Source organism: Melanerpes formicivorus, unplaced genomic scaffold (genome assembly GCF_026170545.1).
Source record: "Melanerpes formicivorus ecotype bairdi unplaced genomic scaffold, bMelFor1.0.p_v2 SCAF_116, whole genome shotgun sequence".
Taxonomy (NCBI): Eukaryota; Metazoa; Chordata; class Aves; order Piciformes; family Picidae; genus Melanerpes; species Melanerpes formicivorus.
In genome coordinates this window covers 369,797-388,759 of record NW_027142468.1, presented here as the reverse complement: position 1 = coordinate 388,759, position 18,963 = coordinate 369,797, and the positions used below count along the sequence as shown (strand labels likewise).

General features: G+C 57.7%; 1 protein-coding gene across 1 annotated transcript in view; it reads right to left on the bottom strand.

Moving 5' to 3' along the window:
* Positions 1-3,574: 3,574 nt before the first annotated feature.
* The window catches only part of LOC137456106 (hydrocephalus-inducing protein homolog), a 67,120-nt gene continuing 51,731 nt past the window's right edge, over positions 3,575-18,963 (bottom strand). Inside the window, exons 44-60 of the mRNA XM_068167411.1 lie at positions 18,204-18,363; positions 17,922-18,098; positions 17,312-17,506; positions 16,613-16,712; positions 15,901-16,000; positions 14,641-14,809; positions 13,808-14,046; positions 12,607-12,709; positions 11,801-12,005; positions 11,214-11,452; positions 10,181-10,332; positions 8,635-8,827; positions 7,866-7,971; positions 7,022-7,282; positions 6,265-6,407; positions 5,352-5,570; positions 3,575-3,872 (exon numbers count right to left, since the gene is read on the bottom strand). Coding sequence (XP_068023512.1) covers positions 3,753-3,872; positions 5,352-5,570; positions 6,265-6,407; positions 7,022-7,282; positions 7,866-7,971; positions 8,635-8,827; positions 10,181-10,332; positions 11,214-11,452; positions 11,801-12,005; positions 12,607-12,709; positions 13,808-14,046; positions 14,641-14,809; positions 15,901-16,000; positions 16,613-16,712; positions 17,312-17,506; positions 17,922-18,098; positions 18,204-18,363 — 2,881 coding nt within the window. The 3' untranslated portion in view covers positions 3,575-3,752. The remainder of the gene's footprint in view (positions 3,873-5,351; positions 5,571-6,264; positions 6,408-7,021; positions 7,283-7,865; positions 7,972-8,634; positions 8,828-10,180; positions 10,333-11,213; positions 11,453-11,800; positions 12,006-12,606; positions 12,710-13,807; positions 14,047-14,640; positions 14,810-15,900; positions 16,001-16,612; positions 16,713-17,311; positions 17,507-17,921; positions 18,099-18,203; positions 18,364-18,963) is intronic.

Here is an 18,963-nt window from a genome sequence, read left to right as displayed (position 1 = left end):
TGGGTGGCCTGGTAGAGAGAGAGGTCTGTGTGAAGCTTTGGCTTCAGGAGCTTCTGTGTGGAGCCCAGAGCAGGGATTTCTGTCTATTTGCTCTGCACTACAGCCCTGGAGCAGTGGAGTTTGTGAGCAGCCTCTCCAGTGCAACTTCCCCATCCTATCCCCTCCTCTCTGGCAGCCCAAGCCCTTCTCTTGCCCCTTGTGCAGCAACAGAGCAAGCTGCCTGCTCCTGAAAGCACCCCAGGCTCTCTCCAGCAGATCCCTGTCCCTCCTGACCTGGGCAGAGGCAAACCCACACCTGGGAACAAAACTCCCTGAGCAGTGCTGCTGGCTTGGCTCAGGCCCCGAGGCCTGGCAGCACAGGAACAAGGGCACTCCTGAGCCACACAGGAGGAGGTTGCTAAGAGGATGTCTGGGGGGGCTGCACAGCTGCCTCCAGAGGAAGTCAGCCTTGGCTCAGAGCAGTTGAAGTGCAACCCAGTTGTAAAAACACCAGAGGGGGAAAAGCAGCCAGGCAGAAACTGCTGGGAAAGTCTGCCCTGGAGTCAGCTCTCCTGCTCCAGGCACCAGGGCATGGCAGTGATCAGCGCTCCCTTGGCAGCTGAGAGCTGGCCCAGCAGCAGCCTTTAGCAGGCCAGGCTTACCTAGCTTGTGTCCAAGGGAAAACTAAGCCCATGGCTGCTCCCCCTTAAGCCCAGGAGGGGCAGGAAGAAGCCAAAGGAACCCTGCCTGCTGTGGGCACTTGGGAAACAAAGCCAGAGAGCCAAAGAGAAACCCCTGTGGAAAGAGAGCAGGAGAAAGCTGGAAGGCAGCTGAAGGCAGAGCTGAGAGAACACAGCCCAGGCAGTGCCAGCTGAATACCTCTTGGCAGGATGTCCTGGGTGGACAGGACTAGGCCCAAAACAGGTTTCAGTCAGAGCCCCAAGAAGCTGGGGGAGACAGACCAAAGGAAAGATGTCCCAGCACAAAGCTAGCCAAAGCTGTTTGGCAGGGATCCTGACCACTCAGCGCTGTGCTGATGCCCAGCAGGGGATGGGCTAAGTTTCCAATCGCTTCTCTGCCAGGGCTCAGTTGTGTTTCACAGCAGCAGTTCAACAGAGAGGTTCTTCAGTCACCCGGCCCCTGTTTGCCTTTGCCTCTGGCTCCTCTTCAGCCAGCCAGGTGTGTGCCACTCGCCCATCCCCCTGCACCAGCATCCCCCACCTGTACTCCAGTTTCACTTTCAGTGTCAGGCACCGTGCTTGGGTCCTATTTGTACTGTTCCTTGGCTTTACAGCATTATACCCAGCACAGAGTTCTGGGTGATAAACTTTCCTGCCCGCTGCTCCCAACCCCAGGTCTGGGCCTGACTCACAATCTCCGGCCTGAATATTGCTTCACAGTGTCACAGGATCACCAAGGTTGGAAGAGACCTCAAGGATCATCCAGTCCAGCCTGTCACCACAGACCCCATGACTAGACCATGGCACCAAGTGCCACATCCAATCCCCTCTTACTATGGTAGAGCCAAACACTCCATGGTTGGAAACTCATCCTGTACCTCCTGCTACTGCACCTAACACCATTCTTGGTCTGGAGAGACAAATCCTGTGCAGACATGGAACTCCAGAGAGGATTGAGTCAGACAACAGAACTCACTTCAAAAACAATCTTGTGAAGAACTGGGCCACAGAGCAGGCATGGAGTGGATATTCCACATCCCCTACTCTGCACCAGCTGCAGGGAAGATTGAGCACTACAATAGTTTGCTGAAGACCACTCTGGGAGAAACATCTAGCAGCAGCAACCTGGCTGGTAAATAGCAGAGGCTCAGTGAATGGAGCTGGACCTGCACACTCAGGTTTGTCCTGAAAGGTAGAAGGTGATAGAGTTCCTGTTGTTAGAGAAAAGGATCTGTTAGGCAAAACTCTTTGGATATTTTCTCCTTCAGGAGAGGCCAAACCTGTCTAAGGGGTGGTTTCTGCTGAAGGTCCTGGTCACACTTACTGGGTAATGCAAGAGAATGGAGAAATTCAGTGCATTCCCCAAAGAAATCCAACTTTAGCTGAGAGAGTTTCAATTCAGAGTGCTGTACAGATACAACCTTGTGCCCAAAGGAGTAATCCATGAGGCATCTACGGAGCACGAACCCTAAGAGCCCTGAGAGCCCTGAGTCACCTGAGAGTCCCTGCTCCTTTTCTTTGCTGCAATGCAGAGAGACAAACTGTTTTCTGTTTTCTTGGTGCCTGGTTTCTGGACTCCTGAATCATCTCCATCGGAAAGTATCCAGAATGGACTGTGAACTTTATTTACTCATTGTAGCTGTTGTTTTAGATGAGATGGATAGTATTAGCAGCCACTGGAATTGTTTAGAAGGGGTGGAGCTCAGTGTGGTGAAGGCACATTATGCCCAGAATTATGCCCAGATACTGAAACCTGTCCCAGCATGCGGACAAGTTCCCTCTCCTTTCATGAGGGGAACAAAGGCCGAGGCAGCACAGCCCACCGCACACACCCATGGCAGGGGATGCTGGTGCTAATACCAAGTATGGCATCATTCTAGCTTCATGCTTCCTGTAGGCTGCAGCCGATTGTTTACGGCATGCCCATTGGCCAAGTCTAGCCGCAAGAAACCTGTAAGTATTACCCCAACTTGTAAATACGTTGCCCTCTTTCACTTTGCTCTCTCTCCTTGCTCCAGCCTAACCTCATGCCATAGCCTTGCTCTTAAGCCTGCATCCAGGCAGGCCTGTTGAGCCTTGGCCCTGAGAGTATCTCCAGAGGAGTGACATACGCTGAGCGCCTGAGAAGCTACAGCCTTGTATTACCAGTCTCACAGGCCGGAAGACCCTGCCATGTCTTCAAGAGGACTGGACCCCTGAGGGTAAGATCTGCCCAGTTGCCAGGGAAGAGACTAGCCGAGTCCAGCAGTCCAAACATCTGCCTCAGCCTTAAGCAGCAGACTAACAAGCTGCACAACCCTGGGTGTCAGCTCAGCAAGCAGGACCAGTGCTTCATCGCATGCCTGCATGATGCCACTGTTGTGGGAGAGAAGAGGAGTCCATGCCCTGTGCTCCAAAGCTGGGACCACTCCGATAGGGTCCCGTCCACACCTTCGAGCCAAGCAAAGGGGAAGCCGCTGCTTCATGCAGCCGCACTTCCTCCCCAGGGCTGTCCACGCCGGCCCCGAAGGTCGTTGCCACAGGGCCGACCCCGTCCTGGGACCAGCCCTGCCGGCCCTGCCAGGCCGATCCCACAGGACCGCTCCCTGCCATCTGAAGGGAGCCGCCACAGTCCTGCCAAGGGAACCTGCCTGCCAGCTAGCCTCCATTCCATCTCTTCTCTGCTGCCGTGGGAGGGAGAAGGCTGCCCCCCACTGTCACCATCTGGACCAGTCAGGAGCCAGCCCGGTGACAGCAGACTGCTACAACAAAGGACACAGTGAATCTTCCCCCGTGCTTTCCACTTACTCATTAACATTTGGTTCAAAGCACCCGCGTCTAGCAAAGTCACCTCTGATGCATTGTAATGTCTTTCTATATAGTTAAGCAGCTGCCAATGTCCCATCAACCCGCCATCTGGTGGACAAGCAGTGGAATTGCACCCTTCTTTAGATTCATAGAAATTAACTCTGTAAATATTCCAATGGAGTCCAAATGATAAATACTAAACCACTTCTGGGATGTATTGCACAGCTGTGCACTAGAATATGTACATCAAATAGTGGTTATTAATTATTTTAATAATTAATACAATTAATATTTCTGTGTTTCATATTAATTAATAACCTCTTCATCACACTCTGAGCCAGTGACAACAGCGCTGAGGAAAATGTGCACCTCACGGCTGCTGCTCTCCAAGACAGTGTGAGCTGGTTCTGCCTCTGGCTCCAGCACCTGCAAAGAGAAGAGAAGAGTCACTGAGCAGGGCCCTGAGTGCCAGGCTGATCAGGGAGCTTCCAACAGCAGCCACACAGAGGGGCTAGGAAGGACATTCCCATGGCTCATCCCATGAAGACGGCAGCAGGAGACCCTTCTGCTGTAGGCTGTGTGTCACCTGCTGACCAAAGCCAGCAGCGCCAGCACTGCAAGCACACACGTGGGAACTGCCACTGGGTACCAGTGCCTGACCTTGCTTTTCCTGGCCCCTATAAACCTAGCGGCCTCCAGTTTCCCTCCTGGAGGCTGTGGGTGGAGAACCCCAAGAATGAACAGCTCCGGAAACTCTTTTTAGGACAAAGGACTTTCCGGAGAGATGTCTGGTGTGGGGCAGCCACCACACTGCTGGGGGCTGGGAAGGGGCATTCGGGGCTGGGAGTGAACTCATTTGGAAAGTCTCTGACTGCTCTGCCTCTGCTAGGCAAAACGATTTGGGTTCCAGGTCTTGCAGTGGCTCAGCAGCTGGGGCAGAGCCATCACCCAAGAGAAGTGTGTTGGGCAAGGAAAGTCAAAGCAGAAGCTGCTGCTGAGATCCCCACAGCCAACAGCAGAGGGTGTTGGAGTTGGAAAAGACCTGGATGATTGTCGAGTCCAACCTTCAGCCCTGCTCTCCAGACCCTTGGCCAGCTTTGCTGCCTTGCTCAGTGCAGACAACGCTCAAAGCTCAGCCCCAGGGTGCTGGGGGGCTCCGCAGCACACACAGCAGAGTGCTGCTACTGCTGCTCTGCAGCCAAAACAAGAAGCAGGGGATTCAACTCCTTGGGAGTTCAAAGGCACTGAATCTAAACCAGATCTGAACTCCAGGGAATGGAGATCTGCTCAGTGCTGACCAACAGCTAAAGTGGGGGGCAGGAGGGTGGGGGGCAAGAGGATGAGGCCAGACTCTTTTCTCAGTCATGCCCAGTGACAGGAGAAGAAGCAAGGGGCACAAACTGGAGCCCAGGAGGTTCCATCTGACCAGGAGAAAATTCTTTGCTGTGAGGGTGCTGGAGGCCTGGAGCAGGCTGCCCAGAGAGGCTGTGGAGTCTCCTTCTCTGCAGAGATCTCAACCCCCCCTGGTTATTGTGATCCTGGGCAAGCTGCTGGGGGTGTCCCTGCTTTAGCAGGGTGTTGAGACTGGAGGACCTCCAGAGGTCCCTTCCAACCCCCACCATGCTGTGCAAGTGGGTTCAAAACTGTGAGCTCCCATCCAACACAGACTGCAACACTTCAGCTCTTGGTTTAGGGTTGGCCTCTCTTGTCCAAGAGACTTCCCCATCTTGTCTGAGCCCTCAGATCCCTCAGCAGCATCCTTTCCTCTAACACATCCTGCTGGTTCCCATTCAGGGATGGATTCACTGTCAGGAGGAGCAGCTCAGCCAGCAGAGATGGAGATCTGCTGCCATCAGCAGACCTTCCTGTGGCAGCTCAGGGAGCTTTTGCTGCTGTGCTTCTCACCTTCTTCTTGACAGGCCAGGTGGCACCTGGGGCCCTTGTGGTATCCACCCACTTGATGGCATGCAGGCTGTCATCCCAGTCAGGGACCTCCTCTGGTGGCAGCTGGAAGGAGATCCTGGACACCTGACACTTCACTGGGTGCTTTTTAAAGGTGACCTCAACTTCTGATCGCAAAGTCACTGTGATGTCCTTCACACAGCCAGCATGGAGGTGTCCCACCTAGGGAGAAGCAGAGAGCCAAGACCAACCTGGGATCACTGGCAAGGGATCACAGGCTGTGGGCGTGGGGAGCAGCTGTGCCAGCAACACCTCTGTGAGGAGAGGCTGAGAGCCTGGGGAAGAGCAGCCTGAGAGACAATCTCTCAAAGCTTATCAAGAGCTAGAAGGTGGGGCACAAGAGGATGGGGCCAGACTCCTCTCAGTGGTGCCCAGGGACAGGGCAAGGGGCACAAACTGGAACCAAGGAGGTTCCATCTGAGCCAGAGGAGAAAATTCCTTGCTGTGAGGGTGCTGGAGCCCTGGAGCAGGCTGCCCAAAGAGGTTGTGGAGTCTCCTCCTCTGCAGAGATTCAAACACACCCCCCCGGCCATTGTGATCCTGGGCAAGCTGCTGTGGGTGCCCTGCTTTGGCAGGGGGGTTGCACTAGATGACTCCCAGAGGTCCCTTCCAACTCCCACCATGCTGGGATTGTGTCAAACTGCATCTTACTGAGGATTTATCTGGGTTTTGATGGAGAAGAACACCACCAAAAGATGCCATGTCCCACAACACGGAGCTCTTCTGGCCCCAGCAAAGCCAGGGATGGCATCTCCTAGGTGGCACTGAAAGGGGTTCTCACTGCTCCATGGTGGCTCCCAGAAAGCTGCCAGGCAGGGTCTGAGCAGCAGGGAAAAGCAGAGACAACCAAGCTCACCTGGGGGCAGAAGTGGAAGGGAGGCTCAGGCAGCCACTGGAAGCGCAGGGCCTGCCCCCTGCTGCGGTTGGCGATGGTGAAGGTCACGGTGCAGGGGGTGCCAACGGGACAGAACCCAAACTGGATGTGATCCCCTGGGTCAGCTGTTGGCAATGAGAGAGAGAGCTCTCAGCATGAGGGGAGAGCCCTCTGCCCCCCACAGACACACAGGACTCCAGCTCTACCTTCTCCAAGCCTTCCTTCCCCTGGGACATGCAGCCCAGGACATGTCTGGGCCTGGGCTGAGATCACAGCGCCAGCTCACCTCCAGATCTGCACCTTCCAGCACCCCCAAGTCCTTCTCTGCAGGGCTGCTCTGGGCCCAGCATGGACCCCTGAGGGACACCAGTCTCCATCTGGACATTGAGCTGTTGATCACTATCCTCTGGCTGTGACTATCCAACCAATTCCTTAGCCACCAAGCAGTCCACCCAGAGAGGACACAAATGATCAGATGTGCTCTTCACAGCACCCCATGGGCTGGCAGACCTCCTTTTAGAGCTCCTCAATCAAAAGCTGCTTCCTTTGAGCCCTCCCTGCTGGCCTGCAAACTTCTCCCTTGACAGGGCACCTGCCCTGGGGCTCCCAAGCAAGGCTGCTCTGCAGGCTACAAAAGGTGACAGCAGCTGGCTGCTAAATCTGGGCCAGCCCTGTGCTGCCACAAGGTGTGCCCAGCCCTGGAGGTTCCTTGCTACACCCTGGCAGCCTCTCCTCTTACCCTCCAGGCTGTCCTCCTCCAGGCTGCTCTCAGGGAGCTTCTGCTCCTCCCTGTCTGCCACTAGTCCCTGCATGTTGTCCAGGGTGAAGTCATCTTCATAGCCTTCCCCCAGCAGCCTGATGGTGGTCTCAGAGGGGTTGTCCAGCACGGACAGGTGGAGCTTCCCTTCCAGGCGTTGGGCCAGGGTGGGCTTGAAAACCACCTCAAACTCTGCTGTCTGCCCACGCTGCAGGAGCAGGGAAGCAGTGTGGGGCTTCCTCTCTGCACAGAGATGGACACCAGGGACAGGTGAGGCACTGCAAACATTTCCATGCTCCAGAAAAGGAACAGGAGCTTGAAAAACAGCTGTCTCTAAGCACAGCCTGGCTCACCAGTGCTTCCAGACCCTCCTCCCATGGTCACAAAGCTGTGACACTACCAGGGCCATCCCTGTTAGTTGTCTTAAGCTCAGCTCAGTGCTCAGCCCTGGCTCAAACTGCAGCCAGATAGCTCCTGCCTTAAGCAGAGCTGAGTCAGAGTGCTTTGGGCTTTTGCTGGCTGGCTGTGAGCTCAGGGGCAGCCTCCCTTCAGGCTGGGGACTCCCCATATGCAGCACAGACCTCAGATGCTCCACTGAAGTGGTGTTACCCCCCCCAGGACTCAACCCACCACCTCCATAAGAATGGAAAAGCTTCCTAGAGCTTGCCAGGTAGAAATCAACCCTGCAAAGAGTCCATGTGCAAAAGCCCCAGAGAGCCCCAGGACACAAGCTCTGGCCAACAGCTGCTTGCTGCTTGGCCAAGCCAGCAGCAGGACACAAGTTTTCCCTCTGTGAGTGACCACATTTCATGGGTGATGAATTCACCTTCCCCAGCAGAGTCCTTCATGCCCACAGCTTGGTAGAGGCATTTGGTGCTGGGCCTGGCTTTCAAGAAGAAAACTCCCTCTTCATCCAGCAGGTCCAGCAGCACCTGGGAAAAGAGCAGGACCAGACTGGGGTGGGCACAGCATGGCCCAGGGCCTGAGCCCACACTGCTGCTGTTCCACCACGGGCAGCCCAGCACGCTGCCCCCCTTCCAACACAGCTCTGAGCACAAGGCTGGAGCGAAACCAGCCCCAAGCCAGGCATCCAGAGACACTGGGAGGGGATGGAAACAGAACCAGGCAGGACAGGAAGGCTCCAGCCTGACTCTCTGAGTTGTGTTTCCCTGAGAAGGTCCCAAAATCCCCTTTCCCAGAGGAACTCCCTTCCTGGCAAGCAGAAGTCAGCCAGGGGCTTCCAGCAGACTTTCTGAGGCCCCTTCCCAGGCTGTTCCCTGAGGCAGGGAAAACACAAAGCCCAGGGCTGGCTCAAGGCTGGCAAGGACAGCAGCAGAGCTTGCAAAGGAGGTGGAGGCAAAAGTGAAGGGCTGCTGAGGCACGAGCCTCTGCCCACTGCTTTGCCACAGCAGAAGCTCAGGAGGTCGTCCTCCTGCCACAGAGGGGCTCTGAGCACAAGCCAAGGCTTTCCTTTGGGCTCCAAGGGCACCTGCAGAGCAGTGGGGCCCCTGCCCACCCTCACCGGCTGCGCTGGGCCCTCTCCTGCCCAGCAGCAGCCTTGTTCCCAGAGCAGAGCTCCCTCAGCAGCTGCTCACCTGGGCAGGGACAGGGCCAGAGTTCTGCAGGACCAGGGGCAGCTTCTCCCAGGCCCCCAGCAGGAGCCTCCTGAAGAGCAGCAGGGGGTTCCCTCTCCTGTCCTTCAGCGCCGGGCGCAGGACCCTCACCTCCGGCAGCTTCCCCTCGCCGCTGATCTCAAAGCTCAGGCTCTGTGCTCTCACTGCTGCAGGGCTGCAGGAGAGGGGCAGCAGAGCCACTGCTCACTTGGCAAGCAGTGAAGCCAGGGCCACCTGCTGCATTTCCCCTGCCTGGGGCTCCTGGCCCCCAGGACACAGCTCCCCCTTGCCCCTCTCCACCCAGTCCCATCCAAGAGGAATCTGCTCTGCAGAGCCAGAGCCTCCCAGAGCACCAGTTCAAACCATTTCACTCAGAGGAGCCCTGCAGGGCAGCAGAGACATGAGGAGGTGACAGAGGCCATGGGGCAGGTTCCCTGGCTGTGCTGAGGTGAGACAGAAGCAAGGAGCATGAGCAGAGCATGGAAAAGTCTCCAAGGCAGAAGGGGCAAATCAGTGACCCCAGCAGGGAAGGTGATCTCCACAGAGGCTCAGAGCAGGAATTGCTCCTTAGGGCAGCAGACTGATGGATCCAGTCCCAGCTCAGCTACTAAAGGGCTGGGCAAGGGCAAGGCAGGCCCAGGACACACACAGGGCCTAGGGCAGAAGAGCTGGGGTCTTTTAGAGGGGATCCAATGGCTCCTTTAGCATCAAAGATCTTCATGCACCCCAGGAGATCCACCAGATCACCTCCTGAGCACAGGAACAAGGAGGCAACAAGGGCAGCTGGCTCAGGGCATGGAAACAATCCTCTGTCCTTGGCATTCTCCAGCTCAGCTGAAGCTGCACACAGCTCCATTGCTTCCTGATTCATCCACTCCCTGTTGGCTCCTTGGCATCAGAGAATCCTGGAATGCTTTGGCTTGGAAGGGACCTTGAAAGCTCATCCAGTCCAAGCCCCCTGCAGGCAGCAGGGCCCTTGGCAACTCCAGCAGTTTGCTCAGAGCCCCAGCCAACTTGACCTGGCATGGTTCCAAGCATGGGGCATTCCCCACCTCTCTGGGCACCCTGGGCCAGTGTCAGTGTCCCACTGCCCTCACAGGCACTGCTGCAGGCTACAGCAGGGCACTGACTCCCCGGCTCTGCTGGATCTCGCAGCTACAGCTTCTGAGTTCTCTGCAGCATCTCTGTCAGCAGGAGAGGCTGAGAGCCCTGGGGCTGCTGAGCCTGGAGAAGAGCAGCCCCAGAGGGGCTCCTGGAGGTGAGGGTGCTGGAGCCCTGGAGCAGGCTGCCCAGAGAGCTTGGGGAGTCTTCTCTGCAGAGATTCCACAGTCCCCTGGCCATGGGGATCCTGGGCAAGCTGCTGTGGGTGCCCTGCTCAGGCAGGGGGTGGGGCTGGATGATCCCTAGAGCTCCCTTCCAAGCCCCTCCCTGCTGGGATGCTGTAACGCTGAGTACTCTACCCCAGGCTACTCAAAGAGCTAGAAGCTCTCAGGAAGGTCCCCTCCCAAGCTCTCCTGAGGTGAGTTACCTTGTGTGGACATCGAGGGAGGCCTCAAAAGTGCAATGGTAGCTCTTCACCTTCCGTGGAGTGAAGGTGACCGTGGCAAAGGCCTGGGAGCAGCTGGGCACGGACAGCCGGACAGGATCCACCTCAAACACCTGGCCAGAGTGGCTCTTCAGCTTGGGGAAGCCCAGAGAAGGCTGTTAGGAGGCAACTTTTCTCCATGTGCTGCTGTCTCACCCATACAAGGATCATGAGGAACAGCCCCAGACAGTGTGGCCCCCTTCTGGCTTCCCTAGACAGGCTCCATCTGTCTCGGGGGGGAATCCAAAGCAGTGCTGCCCCAGGGGGCTGCCATCAAGCCCAGGAGTGCAAAGCTTGCTTTCAGCGCTGCTCAGACCTCCAGCACACATGGGAAGTGGGGACTGCATGGAGAACCCTGCAAAGAACCTGCCCCTGGCCTTTAAAGAGAAGGGGCAAAGAGCAGGGAGCCTAAGGAAAGCAGAGAATGGCTTTGGTTGGAAGAGACCTTTAGGATCATCAAGTCCAACTCTAAGCCCAGCACTGCCAGGTCACCACCAAACCATGGCCCTCAGCACCACAGCTCCACAGCTCTGAAATCCCTCTAGAGATGGGGCTCCACCTCTGCCCTGGGCAGCCTGGGCCAGGCCTTGACAACCCTCAAGGGAAAGAAATTGCTCCTCATGTCCAACCTAACCCTCCCCTGGCACAACCTGAGGCCATGTCCTCTTGTCCTAGCACTTATTCCTTTTGAGAGGAGACCAAGCCCACCCCAAAAGGGTCTGCTTGGAGCCCTGGCTCAAAGCTGAGGAAAAGCTCCTCCTCTGCCTGTGCTTCCAAGAGATGTTCAGAAGGGCTCAGGTCTCACTCCAAAGCCCCAGGGGCCTGGAGCTAAAACCTTGCCTGAGACACACTGAATGCAGCCCAGCTCTCACCTGCCCTGAGCTGCACTAGGCTGGGCAAAAGGAAGCAAGGAAGCTGGAGAACAAGGCAGATGCCACACAGCCTTCAGAGACTCCCCAAGGCCTCCTGTTCTTACCTTGCTGGGGCTGGGTTTGATGGAGAGGAGCACATGGCAGGGGATTCTGTTCACATTGCAGATCTTGAAGCGTGCCGTGGCCTGGTGCCCAACCAGGACGTTGGTGAAGATGAACTTGTTCTCATCTGTGAGGAACACCCCCTGCTGCTCCTGCACTGTCTGGAGGACCTGGCAGAGGTTGCTGCTGCTGCAGATCTGATGCCCCTCAAAGATGGCCTCAAGGTCATCAGCCACGAATGCTGTGAGCAGAGCAGAGGGAGGGCTGAGGATGGAGAATCCTTCCTGCTGACCTGCCCTGCCCCTGCTGGCCTCTGAGAAGCTCTTTCTGCCCAGGGAGCTGCAAACCCCAGCCTTGGGTGGGGGAGCTGCCTGTGAGGATGGAGCTCAGGCACCCTCAGTCTGAAAGGGTTTCTTTTGATCCTTCCATGCATCCCTCCCAGCCTCTCCCACTGGTGGGCTTGGCAAGAACCTCTGAGGATTGGCAGAGAGATGCAACGTCAGGCTCAGGCTGTCTGCTCTGTCCCAGGACTGAGGCTGGGTGCCGAGCAGCAGCAGCCTGGCCACAGGAACCCGTGGGCAGCACTCACCTGGAAGGCAGGACTCGGCCAGCAGGGTGTAGGGGATGCCAAGAGGGTTGTCCCTGGGGTCTCTGTTGCTGATGTCGATGAGCAGCTGCTCCTGGCACGGCCCTGGCAGCTCCGCAGCACAATCTACTGTCACCAGCTGCTGCTCCCCAGGAAGGATGGAGCCAAAGGCAGGGGACACTGTGAACATGCCCAGGGTGAGGCGAGCCTGCAGAAAGAGTCCCAGCAGAGGCTGATGGCAAACAGCCTCACTCTGAGCATCCCAGCAAGGAGGACCCTGGGCCTTGGCCTCCAGCTGGGCCCAGGGCAGGCAGGGATGACACCACGGCCCAGAGCACAACCCAGGATGAGAGGAACAAGCTAAGGAGATGTGCAGGCCTAGCCTGAGTGGCTTAGAGAAAGGAGTTGGGCTGTAAAGGGTGAAGGTGGGAGCTGGGGTCCTTCAGCCTCCAATGTGAAACAGGAGAGCAGAGAGAACTGTGAGAAACCATCAGAGAGGAGAGCAGACTGGGCAGAAGGCAAGGCAAGGTCATCTCCTGTCCCTGGACTGGGAGTTCAGCAGGGACACTCCACAGCTGTGGCACTCACAGCCTTATTTTGGCCAGCAGCTCCCAGGTACAGATCCCTTCCCCTTGGCCCCACAGCTCCAGGGCTGAGCAAGAGCACAGCATTGAGCAGCTCCTTCCTCTGCTCAGGGCTGGCAGAGGATGGGTCTCCCCCATGCAGCCCCTGTCCCATGCCGTGGGCACAAGCCCCCAGCCTGGGCACAGCAGGGGAGGAGCCTGTCCTGGGGAGCAGGAGCCACCCACCTTCACGGAGGGCTTGGTTTCCTTTGGCAGCAAGGGCTTGCTCTGCTTGGCTGCAGCAGACCTTCCACTGGAGCTCCCCTGCTTGTGGGAGTGGGAGAACTTCCTTTGATGTGCACCCAGAGGAGAGAGCAGAGAACATCCCTCAGGCTGAGCTCCTCCTGCCCTTCTCCACAGCCAAACCTTCCTCCCCAGGGAAGAAAGTCCTCCTGCTCTTCACAGCCCCCTGCACCACCTGTGGCTGTAGCTGATGGGCAGATGGGCTCCAGCAGCAGCTGCATGAGGATGAGCAGGAGGATTCTCTGGCATCTCTCTCCTCCCTGCTCACAAGCCAACTGCACAGGCAGACAATAACCCAGGGCTCACAGAACATGGACTTGTTTAGTTGGGAGAGACCTTTAAGGTCAGCAAGGCCAAGACTGACCCCAGCACTACAGGTCACCACTAAGCCATGGCCCTCAGCACCACACCTCACAGAGTCACAGAGGTGTTGGGGCTGGAACAGACCAAGCACCACATCTAAACGACCTTCAAACACACCCAGGCTTGGTGACTCCACCACCTCCCTGGGCAGCACATTCCTCTCCTGACCACTCTTGCTGGGACACAGTTTTTCCTAATGCCCAGTCTGAACCTACCCAGTCACAGCTTGAGGCTATTCCCTCTTTCCCTGTCACTAATTACCTGTGAGAGGAGACCAGCACCAACCTCTCCACAGCTCTGAAACCCCTCCAGGAGCAGGCACTCCACCACTGCCCTGGGCAGTCTGGGCCAGGCCTTGACAAGCCTCAAGGGGAAGAAATTGTTCTTCATGTGCAGCCTAACCCTCCCCTGGCACAACTTGAGGCTGTGTCCTCTTGTCCTAGCAGTTGTTCCTTGGGAGAAAAGACTAACCTCACCTGGCTCCAGCCTCCCTTCAGGGAGTTGTAGAGAGCCAGAAGGGCTTCCCTCAGCCTCCTCTTCTCCAGGCTAAACAATGCTAGGTGCCTCAGCTGCTCCTCACAGCCCATGTGCTCCAGACCCTTCCCCAGCTTTGTTGTCCTTCCCTGGCCACCTTCCTGCACCTCAATGCTCTTGGAGTAAGGGGCCCAAACCTGGCCCCAGGACTCACAGTGCAGCCTGCTTGTGTGTCCTGGCTGCCTGCCACACGCCAGCCCTGCTGTGGGGCCTCCTCCAGCAGGAAGGTTGCTGCAGGCCTTCTCACCTTTTCTTTGTGGGCTCAGCTGCAGCCTGCTCTGCTCTGCAGATGAGGAACTGGAAGGGCAGGAGGCCTCTGTTCTGCAGCAGGAAGCTGCAGGCCCTCCTGGTGCCGCTGGCCATGGCCCCGCAGTCGAGCAGCGCCGCAGGGCTGATGCTGTACTGGCTGAAGACAGCTCTGGCTGAGAGCCTCACTGGGATGCTGGCCATGGGCTCCCCTCCTGCCCTCAGCTTGGGCTCCAGCACCTGCAACCAGGGCAGGCCTTGGTAAATCCAGCAGAGCCCAACCTCTGGCTCTGGCCTGTGGCCACAGCCCAGGTGCCCATCAGCTCATCCCCCTGCTCTGAAGTCCTTCTCCAGAACTGCATTTTCAGCCCCTCTTAGAATCATGGAATGGGTTGGCTTGGAGGAGTCATTGCTTCCATTTTCCTGCAGTCAGCAGGAACACCTGAGGGCAGAGCAGGTGCTTCAGAGCTCCAAACAACCTGACCTGCAGTGCTTCCAGTGATGGGGCAATGACCACCTCCCTGGCCAAGCTGGGCCAGGCTGGCACCACCCTCAGTGTCAGACATTTCTTCCTCCTATCCAGGCTGAATCTTCCTCTTTTAGTTTCAAACCATCACCCCTTGTCCTGTCCCAGCAGGCCCTGATCCAAAGTCTGTCCCCAGCTTTTGGATTGGCCCCCTCCAGCACTGGAAGGGCCAGAGCTGGCTTCTGAAAGCCTTTGCTGTGTGCAAATAACAGAAGGTTCCCCAGCTAAAGCTTGCTTTCCAGCACAGCCATGTCCTCCTGACCCCCTCAGCCCAGCTGTGCTCACCCTGCCTGCCCCAGGCAGCTCACCTGGCACAGCAGGATGGCTTTGTCCTCAATGCTGATCTCCCTCTGGGGGTGGAAGAGCAGCTGGACACGGACAGGATGCTCAGAGGCAGGCAGCAGGCCCTGCTGGGGCTGCACAGTGAGGTGGGAGGCCAGGTCACGGCTTCCGGGCTCTGTGGGGCGCAGCCTGAACCTGGGGAGGGAAGGAGAAGAAGATCTCTGCAGTGAACAGCCCAGGGGCCAGCAGCACAGCCAGGACCTGGCATGGGACCAGTAAAAACCAACCAAAGAATTCTGCTGTGCTTAGGAGCCCCAGGCCCTGGCAGAGCCAGGCAGTGCTGAGTGCTGGCAGCTCCCCTCCACCCCCAGCGTTTTCATTCCTCCTCTAAAGAGTCTCCTGAAGAGAAAGAACTTAGCCCTGGAAGGACAGCAACAGAGCTCAGCAGGGACTGGCCTCAACTTCAGGGGCACAAAATCCCAGACCCCCAGCATGGGAGGGTTTGGAAAGGACCTCTGGGGATCATCTGGTGCAACCCCCCTGCTAAAGTAGGGCACCCACAGCAGCTTGCCCAGGAGCACAAGGGCCAGGGGGGGTTGGAATCTCTGCAGAGAAGGAGACTCCACAACCTCTCTGGGCAGCCTGCTCCAGGCCTCCAGCACCCTCACAGCAAAGTTTCTCCTCCTGCTCAGATGGAACTTCCTGGGTTCCAGTTTGTGCCCACTGCCCCTTGGCCTGTCCCTGGACACCACTGTCAGGAGTCTGGCTCCAACCTCTTGCCTGCCACAGGTCCTTTATCTGCTGCTGAGCATTGCTCAGCTCCCCTCTGGGGCTGCTCTTCTCTAGGCTCAGCAGCCCCAGGGCTCTCAGCCTTTGCTCCTCACAGAGCTGCTCCAGGCCCCTCAGCACCTTTCTAGTTTCTGCTGGACTCTCTCCAGTGGTTCCCTCTTGCACTGAGGAGCCCAGAGCTGGAGCCAGGACTCCAGAGGTGGTCTCCCTAGGGCAGAGGACAGGCAGAGGAGAATGTCCCCTGACCTGCTGGCCACACTCTTCTTACTGCACCCCAGAGCCCAGGGGCTCTCCTTGTGGTGCCTGCTGAGCTGTGCAGAACTGCTGGGCTGGGGCTGGATTCTCCATGCAAATGGAGCCTGGAGCTCAGGACAGTCCCAGTGGTCACACACACCATGAGGCAGCCAGCATGGGAACAGCTTCTAGCCACAGGAGCAGACTGCAGGCCTGGGCAGGTGGTGGCCCCAGGCACTCCCAGAGCAGGCAGCTGGACCAACCTGTATGCAAGCTTGCACTGCCCTTGGTTCCTCAGGGTCAGCACTTGCTTGGCACTCCCCAGGACCTCCAGGACTCCAAAGTTCACACAGCCATCTGCACCTGCAGGACACCCCCAGAGCGAGGGAAGGGATGGGGAGGATGCTGGAGCTGCTGCAGGCTGCACCCAGTCAGGAGACAGAGACTGGGAGAGCTCAGGTGGGACAAAGCTCTGCTCAGCAAGTCTCCAGCCTTGCAAGGTTTCTCTGCCTGCTTTGCTGCCCTTTGCTCTTCTTACTCAGAGAGGATCTGTAGGGCTTAGCAGCCAAGGAGCTCAGCCTCTACCTCCTTGCTTCCAAGCACAGATCAACCACTTGATGTGCTGTACTGAGCCTTCAGGAACTGCCAGCTGCTTGTTCCCACCCCTGGTGTTTCAAAGGGGCACACTTCAAGGTGTGAGAGAGGCAAGGCACTGTGTGACCTGACAGTGCTTTACTCCACACAGCTGGCAAGAGACCTGTGCCATGGATCCATGCCAGGCCTGCATTGCTGTCCCATCCCATCCCACCCCATCCCATCCCATCCCACCCCATCCCATCCCATCCCACCCCATCCCATCCCATCCCATCCCATCCCATTCCATCCCATCCCACCCCATCCCACCCCATCCCATCCCCCACTTGCCCCAGCAGTGCAATGCAGCTGAACTCCTTTGCTCTGGGGCCAGCCACTGACCTTCAGGCAGGGTGATGTTCAGAGCAACTTCGTAGGCCTCAGCCACAACTTCAATGTTCTCCACCTGAACAACACCCTGGACATTCTCTGCATCTGAAACCTGAGGCAGCAAGAAGCAAACCCTAAAGTCATTCTCCTCAGTGTTCCTGCTAAACAAGAGGAGTCCTTGTCTCTAGCAGCTGTCTTTACCCAGCCTGGGAGGCAGTGTGATGTACAAACACCCACAAGAGTCCTGAGGTGTCCCAGAGCAGGTGGCAATGACAGCCAACTCTCTCTTAGCAGGCAGCAGCCTCACTGCAATGCAGCCTCTAAACCCCAGGGAACAAAGCCTTAATAGCCAGAGGAGGAGACTCCACAACCTCTCTGGGCAACCTGCTCCAGGGCTCCAGCACCCTCACACCAAAGATGTTGGAGCCTCCTGGCTTCCAGTTCCTGCCTCTTCCCCCTTGTTCTGTGCTGGCACCACTGCCTGGCTCCAGCTTCTTGCCCCCCACCCTCAGCTCTTGCTCAGCACTGAGGTATTCCTAAGCAGCATCCTTCAGTGAGGGTCCCTGGGTGCTAAGGGCCCAGACAATGTGGGCTCAAAGGAATCTCCTCAGGGCTCATCCTTTGGCCCTCTTTGCCTTCAGACACAGCCTCCATCCCCCAGGGCCCACAGCACTCTGCCCAGCTCTGCCAGGCAGGGCCCTGTGCCCTCACCTCCAAGCGGATCTTCTTCTCCACGCCGAGAGCCTTGCTGCTCCTGAAGCACAGCTGCACGGCCAGCTCCGAGCGGGGCCCGACCGTGCCCTGCCTCTGCGACACCGAGAAGCCCTCGCCGAGGCTCTCCAGCCCGCTGAGCCTCCAGGCCACCGGCAGGGGGCAGCTGTTCCGCAGCAGCAGGCTCCTGCTGTGCTCGCTGCGGAGACACCAAGGCTCAGTGCCAGCTGCTGAGGGGCACAGCGGCAGCCCTGCCGCTGGCAGCAGCCCTCCCCATGGGGCTGAAACCACCCTGCAGGTTTTGCTCTTTGCCACAAGCCTGAGAGGGGAGGCCCCTAGGGAGAGCTTGGTGGCAGAAGGGGATCCAACAGCAGGCAGAGCCAGAGCCAGAGCCACTCTCTCTGCACCAGCAGAGGAGAAGCAAATGCATCAGGGCACCCACTGCTGGGGGGCTAGAGCTGGGGACTGTCATGGGACATCCCAGCCAGCAAGGAACGGTGAGCAAGAGGCTGGCAAGTGCTGGGAGCAAGAGGGCTGCTGGCCCAGCCTCCAAGCTGAGGAAAGGGAAGCTGCAGCAGAGCCACCCCCAGCAGAGTGCCCCTGGCCTGACTGACCTGTGCAGAAGCACCCTGTTGAAATGCAGCTGCTTGGGGCTGACCCCCAGCTTCACCTGCACCCCTTGGCAGCACAGGTGGAAGACCACTGGCTCTGGGTTGCCCTTGATGCAGCAGATGAGGCTGTCTTCCACCAGGCCAGGTGAAGTGGGGTATGCCCAGATGCTCAGCTCCTGGCCCCAGCCCCACAAAGAGAAGCACAGAAGAACATTCAGTGAGCAGGAGGGGCAGCTCCTGGGCTCTGCTGCTGCTCCCTGTCCCACCTGCCTGTCTCCTACCTGCTTCTCCTTAGGTCCCAGCTGCATGCTGGCAGGCTCCAAGAGGAAGGTGCCCCCACTGCCACCCCGCTCAAAGGAGAAGTGCACCTCTGCCTCCCAGGGGCTGACATTGCAGATGGAGAGCTGCTCGCAGTTGTCATCCTGCAGCACAGCCTTGGACCTGGCCACAGAAAGGGCAAAGGCTGCAGGGGAGCTCTGTCAAGCAGCCTGAGAGAAAGGCTCATGTGGGACACCTTGCATGCTGCCTGTGTTCATTCCCTGCTTCCTTGGATGCCCAGCCCACACTTGGTGTCTCCATCCCAGAGGTGTGCACAGGCCACTTCAAGAGGCCTTCTACAAACCAGGACCTCAAAGGTGCCTGGCAAAACAGAAGCACAGCAGGCACCTGGATTCCTCCCCTCCTCTGCTGGCTTTCCCTCCCTGCAGGCTTCCCAGGAAAGTGTGGCAAGAGCTCAGCTTCTCTCTTCCAAAGCAGCCAGGAGACTGCCTGGGCCCAGCTCCTGGGTGAGCCTGAGGCTGAGGGCGGGAAAGCAAAAGGATTCCTTCCCAAGAGGAATCCCAGAGTTAACAAACACCTCCTGGTTCAGGTGTGGGACAGAGGTTGGTGGGAAAAGGTCAAAAAAAGGCAATGCCTCAGCCTGGCCAAATCCTCTTTTGGTTTTTAAACTCTTTTGATTTAACCTCCCTGGGGTGTCAGAATGCCACCAGCTCTCCAGAGCTCCCCTGCAGACAAACCTCCATTTCTAATGCTGAAAGAAGA